The following is a 6,516-nucleotide window of genomic DNA, read 5'->3' as shown; positions in this document are numbered from 1 at the left end:
ATTTTAGGTGTTTCTGGAGATTGAACCCATGGCTTTACATGCTAGGGAAACTTCTACCCCTGAACTGACTCCTCCTCATTCCCTCGAAAGTTGGAACATTCTGCAGAGAGAGTTGTTACACTGTTGTAGACTTTTACACCCACGTTTAAAAAGACAACTGCTTTCCACCTTCCTGTTGCGGTGCTGGACTTTCCAACATTCTAGTTCTCTCATGTGCTGAGAGAGAGTTTCATTTTACCTAGTGGACCATGAATCGGACAGAACTTTTGAGATGCTCAAGCCCTCGAGCTGGAGACACAGGGTGCATGGAGTCAGCCTCTCATGGCAGGGCTGCATTGTAGAACAGGGAGCAGTCAGAATAAAGAACTGTGATTAGGCAAAGGTTCACTATTCCACAGGGTAAAAGAGCACCTCCTCATACCCCACTCCAGGGGTGGGGATCAAATCTAGAACCTCATGGGTACAGGTGCCCTAAAGAGCATGTCAAAGATGTAGAGAAGTAGGAGATTCAGAAAGCTGCACCACTTCCAAGATGGAAAAAAGTGGCCAAGAAACTAAGAACTTAGAAGAGCTCCCCAGACCCTTACAAACTGAGCTATGCCTGCCTTCAGAAGCTAGCTGGTGTCGGCACCCTGCCTGCCTGCTATGAGGGCGCAGCCCACAGTAGCAGTGTAGGAGTGCTGTGGCTGATGGTGAAACTTGCTGAAAGACACAGGTTCTGCAGTCGATTCTCTCACCTTCAGATCTTTGTTCAATTTTTCTTACTTTCCTTTTCAATTTTCCTGAATTTCCCTCCTTTTCTGCTTTCCTTTTTCTTTTGTTGTTTCATAATCACTTTTTGGGGGAGACATTTGGCATTTTGCTTAAGCTTGCAATACAACCCTGGTGGTTCACCTCTCTCTACCCTGTCATGCCACTGAACACCACTCTTAGGTCCTACCTGTTGTTTTGGGTACTGTGGGTGTTTGGGGGGGCAGGGTTTTCATTCATTGCCATGCCACAGCACCAAGTGTTCTGGGCTCACAGGAAGAGCTCAGTGAAGAGTACTGAATCATTGTCAGGGTTAATGTTTATCATCTATGTAGATCAGAAGCTGTTGGCCAGCCTCCTCATCAAGTGTGTGGTTCAGTTGGAGTTGATACAGACCATTGACAACATCGTGTTTTACCCTGCGACTAGCAAAAAGGAGGATGCAGAGCACATGGTTGCTGCCCAGGTAACTACCCCAGGGCCTGGGCTGGGGCACTCTTGTCCATGGGAGGCTGTGAGTAGCAGCAACATGTTGGAGCCAGCACAGATGGGCAGTCCCGATCCCATCATGCTCATCTCTGTCCACCCTTACATTTAGAAACATTGTGCTGCTCACTGGCAGTTGAGCACAGTGAAACAACATACACCACAGAGAACACTGAAAGGCAAAGGTCTTTATTCCCCTTAGAGTTGGCTTACTAGCATAGCACTGCCCAGGTACCACCCTCCCTTGGTGCTAGGGAAAGGTTTGTTTATCTCAGTGAAACTCCCTACCCTTGCTGTACAGCTTTATCATCAATAACTGAGAAGGCTGTGTGGTGGCACATGTGAGAGATCCAAGCACTCAGTAGGCTAAGGCCAGAGAGTTGTCATGAGTTCAAGGCCTGCCTGGGCTACTCAGTAAGTTTGCAGCTAGCTTGAGCTACATAAGACCTTGTCTCAGAAATCACAAACAGAAACAAAAGCAAGCCAGGGGATTACAGAGAAAACTACAACAAAAATATGAGAGGAACAATATGTATATAAAAACTCCTGAAGCCAGTGAGATGGCTCAGTGAATGAAGCATTTGCCACTTACCCTGACAACCTGAGTTGGAGCCCAGGGCCTACATGGTAAAAGGAGGGAAGCTACTCCCTCTGACCTCCATACACATGCTGTGGTACCCATGCACACACAAAATAAATGTAGCATCCCCAGCTTTTCTTTAGGAAGCACATCTTTGTATTGTATGTGAGGCTCTCTGCATGTAAACGATTCTAGAAGCAGAACTAGTGTCCAGCATCCAGGCAATAACCTTTTGCTGCATTGGAGACTTTGCTAGCTTGAGGCTAGCATGCTCTGAGTGAGGGGCTGCAGTCAGCCAGCAACCTGTATCCAGACAGAGCCTCAGCCCTGTCGCCACCTAAGTGGATAAGAACTGCTGAATTTAACACAGCTGCACGTTCTGTGCTTTTCATTTTTTTAAGCTAAGCAGTCCAGTCCTTTGTTTTTACAAAGGCATGCAGACACTGTCACTTGAGAATGTTTTCCTGTGAAAACAGTACTGTGGCCATCAGCAGTCCCCATCATCCCTCTTTCTGACCGTGCGAGTTACTCATCGGCTTTTCTGTCTCTGGATTTGCCTGTTGAGAGCATCTCATATAAAGAGTACAGAGTGTGAACTTTGGGGTGTGATCCTTTAATTTAGCAGGGGGTTTTGAGTTCATTTGTATTACACAGCACAGCAGTATCTCTTTGACATATGGCCATATAACATTCTGCTGTGGCCATTCCATAGCACAGTTACTCCTCTGGCCATTATGACTAATACTGGGTGTGGCGGTGCTTGCCTGTAATCCCAGTGCTGCGGAAGCTAAAACAGGCCACTACACAGCAGTACTCTTACTCACTAAAAAAGAAAAATGTCCCATCTCCACCCCTCATATGTTGTCCTTAATAGTAGTAGAGTCTACCATCTGATTTGGTGGACACTTGACCATTTTATAACTACTGCTTTACTGTTAAACTCTAAGTTATATGTGTATAACACATGCTCATTCCTTGTCAGTTATGACCGGAAACTCCTCTCCCTTTCTATGTGTGTTTTCAGTTTTTGGTTTTGGTTTTAATTTTTTTCAAGACAGAGTTTCTCTGTGTAGTCTTGACTGTCCTAGAAAACTCCCTCTGCAGACCAGGCTGGCCTCAAACTCAAAGATCCACTGCCTCTGCCTCCCAAGTGCTGCGATTCAACGAGTGTGCCACCACCACCTGGTTTGTTTGTTTGTTTGTTTGTTTGTTTGTTTGTTTTTGAGACAGGCTCTCATGTCTGCCAAGACTGGCGTCGAACTTGCTTCCTAGCTTAGGCTGGGCTGTGTTCCATCTCCTGCCTTTACATCCCCAGTGCTATGGTTACAGGTGCACCCCACCATACTTAGCTATAGAACCATGTTTTAAGAGTTTTTTTTTTTTTATTTTATTTGTATGGGTGTTTTGTCTGTATATGTATCTGTACACAAAGTGCCTGCTGCCCAAGGAGGCCAGGAGAGGTTGTTACAGTCAGTTGTGAGCCAACATGTGAGTTACAGCCAGAGCTCTTTAACTGCTGGAGCCCCCCTCTAGCTGTTTTAAGATGTTTATATAAGTGACCAGAGGTGGTGGTGCACACCTCTAATCGTCGCACTCTAGAGGCAGAAGCAGGAGGAGCTCTGTGAATTCAAGGCTGACCTGGTCTACAGAGTGAGTTTCAGGATGGCCAGAGCTACATAAAAGAGACCCTGTCTCAAAAGAAAGGGTGCTCTGCATGAGGTGTCCTTACATCTTCAAACATGCTTTGTTCTTGTGTACTGTGTAAAGTGGGAACCCAGTTCTGTCTCTGGTATGTGATGGTCTTGCACCCTCAGCACGGATGCAGTCTTTCCTTTCCTGGCATTTGTCTCGGAAGCCACTTTACCATCAGTACAAGGCCTGTTTCTGTGTCCCCATGCTGCTTAATTCATCGCCATCTGTGTGCCAGCAGAACGCTAACCTGATTCTTGTAGCTTTTTAGTGTTTTAGAAGCTAGGAATGTCAGCCCTCCAATCTTGTATGTTTTCAAGATTTCTCTACCAATCCAAATCTTGTATGGAGTTTAGCATCTGCTTTAAAATAGGGTCTCACTGTACAGCTCAGCCTCGAACTCACTGGGTAGCCCAAGCTAGTCCTGATCATCCTGTCTCAGCTGGTATAGCAGGTAGGTGTGTGTTAGCACATCTGGCATCAGCTGGGGTTTTGACAACAACTGCTCCAGAGTTTAGATCAACTTAGGACATTTTACAGTCTTTCCTCCTCAGCCTCTTACGAGGAGGATGGCCAATTCCTAGAAATTTCCAGAAATATAAAAGTCTCTTGAGCATGTGTCAGGTTTCAGGCTGCACATTGACTAACAGTTTGGAGCACTGCACACATGTTTAGCCAGTCTTAAGGCCATCGCTGGGCTTGAGTGGTCATCTGACTGAGCTTCAATAGCCATGGGCTTAGCTCTCCTCTCCCTGTCTTTGTTAGCTTGGGACTCTGGCCATCTGCCACTTTGATTGCATTTGAAAAGAGAAAGCACAGGATCTCTGTGAGTTCGAGACCATCCTGGTCTACAAGAGCTAGTTCCAGGACAGGCTCCAAAACCACAGAGAAACCCTGTCTCAAAAAAAAAAAAAGAAAAGAAAAGAAAAAAGAAAGCACAGTGTTGTAGCGAGGTACTGAAGCACACTCCCTGCTTACGCAGCAGACAGTACTGATTGACAGCTTGGAAACATGGGTCCCGAGCCCACCACCACACAGCCCCTCAGGATGCAGCCAGAGACAGACTCTGAGTGGAAGCACTCCAAGAGTGATTCTGAGAGACTTGGACTGTCTTGTCTGTCTGCCCTAACAATGCCTCAGTACCTGCTAAAGTCTTCATTCAGCCGTCTTGTCTCTCCCCTTTAGCAAGACACACTAGATGCAGATATCCACATCGAGACGGAGAATCGGGGCATGTACAAGTTCATGTCTTCCCGGCACCTCTTCAAGCTGTTGGACTGCCTGCAGGAGTCCCATTCGTTCTCCAAGGCCTTCAATTCCAACTATGAGCAGCGAACTGTCCTCTGGAGAGCAGGTGAGGCACACAGACAGGCTTGTGACAAGCCATACAGCCACCATCCTAAAATACTAAGTCTTTGGAGAGAATTCTGATGTTAATATTGTTTTAATGTATTGTTTGTTTTTATGTGTATGAGCGTTTTACCTGCATGTATGTTGGTGTACCACATGCCTGATGTCCATGGGGGTCAGAAGAGGGCACTGCATCCTCTCGGAATGGAGTTGTAGTCAGCTATGAGCCTCCATGTGGGTGCTGGGTACTGAAGCTGGGTCCAGTGCTCTTGACACGGAACTGACTCACCAGCCTATATGATACTTACATATTTTTCCAGGGGTAGAAACTGTAGGTGTCTTACAATCCTGAACTTTGCCAAAACATTCTACAGACTTTTGTTATGATCCCTTAACCTTCTCCCCAGATACCTTGTTTTGTCGAAACAAAATTGTTTGCTATGAGCCCAGGCTACGCTAGAACCTGCTAGTAGCTCAGTCTAACCTAAAACACATGGTAGTCTCTGTCTGAGCCTCCTGAGTGATAAGATTACAGCTGTGGCCACTAGGCCTGACTCTGAGGGTTTGTTGTTTGTTTTGTGTGGGCTTGGTTTAGTTTTGGTTTGGTTTGGTTTTTGGTACAGGGTTTCTCTGTGTAGACCTGGGTACCCTGGAACTCACTCTGTAGAACCTCAAAGATCTGTCTGCCTCTACCTTGAGTGCTGGGATTAAAGGCATATGCTACCTTGCCCATTTTAAATGACTGTTGTCCGTGCCCATTGCCTGTGGGAAGGTTTTGTCCAGAGTAATTGGCACATCTCTGGCTGATTGTTTTTATATATATTAATATTTTATATACTAACATTTTGTTAATTCTAATTATTAATGTAATTATTAATTTTACATTAATATTTTATCTATTATATGTGTATAAAACATATTTTCATACTTTAAAAAAAACTGTGGTGCTTTGTAGGCAAAATCATCCATCATCTGTTGAAGGGAAGGATCTTAGCTTGTTTTCCCAGCTCAGTCCCAAAATAACCACACAGATACTGTATTAACTAAATCACTGCTTGGCCCATTATCTGTAGCTTCTTCTTGGCTAACTCTTACATATAAATTTAACCCATCTCCATTAATCTGTGTATCACCACGTGGCAGTGACTTACCAGTAATGTTCTGGCGTCTGTCTCTGGTAGGGCTACATAGCTTCTCTCTGACCCTGCCTCCTTTCTCCAGCATTCAGTTTCGTTTTCCCCGCCTACCTACCTTATCCAGCCAAACTAGTTTCTTTATTAACCAATGATATTCACAGCATACAGTGAGGAATCCCACATCAATCTTCAATCTTTTTTTTTTTTTTTTATGATATGGGCTTTCTCTATGTAGGCCTGGCTATCCTAGAACTTGAACTCACAAAAATTCACCTGTCTCTGCCTCCCAAGTGCTGGGATTAAAGGAAATTCTTTCTTAAAATTTAAAAACTATTGTCTGTGCATAACATGAAGGTATGTACATACCATAGCATGTGTGTTGTGGCTGTCAGAAGACAACTTTGTGGAGTCAGCTCAGGTCTCCAGGCTTACACAGTAAGTGACTTTTCTCACTGGGCCCTCTTGCCAGCCTGAACTCTAGAATTCTCTTTTCTTTTTTGGTGTTTTGAGACAGAGTTTCTCTGC

The 6,516-nt window shown here is 45.0% G+C and overlaps 1 protein-coding gene across 2 annotated transcripts in view; it reads left to right on the top strand.

Annotated features, from left to right (window-relative positions):
- The window catches only part of Arfgef2 (ADP ribosylation factor guanine nucleotide exchange factor 2), an 81,557-nt gene that overhangs the window by 67,576 nt on the left and 7,465 nt on the right, over positions 1–6,516 (top strand). For both annotated transcript variants that reach the window (XM_026787088.1, XM_005362870.3), the window contains exons 35-36: positions 1,086–1,216; positions 4,691–4,859. In XM_026787088.1, the coding sequence (XP_026642889.1) occupies positions 1,086–1,216; positions 4,691–4,859 (300 nt within the window). The remainder of the gene's footprint in view (positions 1–1,085; positions 1,217–4,690; positions 4,860–6,516) is intronic.

Source organism: Microtus ochrogaster, linkage group LG8 (genome assembly GCF_000317375.1).
Source record: "Microtus ochrogaster isolate Prairie Vole_2 linkage group LG8, MicOch1.0, whole genome shotgun sequence".
Lineage (NCBI taxonomy): Eukaryota > Metazoa > Chordata > Mammalia > Rodentia > Cricetidae > Microtus > Microtus ochrogaster.
This window is presented reverse-complemented; position numbering and strand designations above follow the sequence as displayed.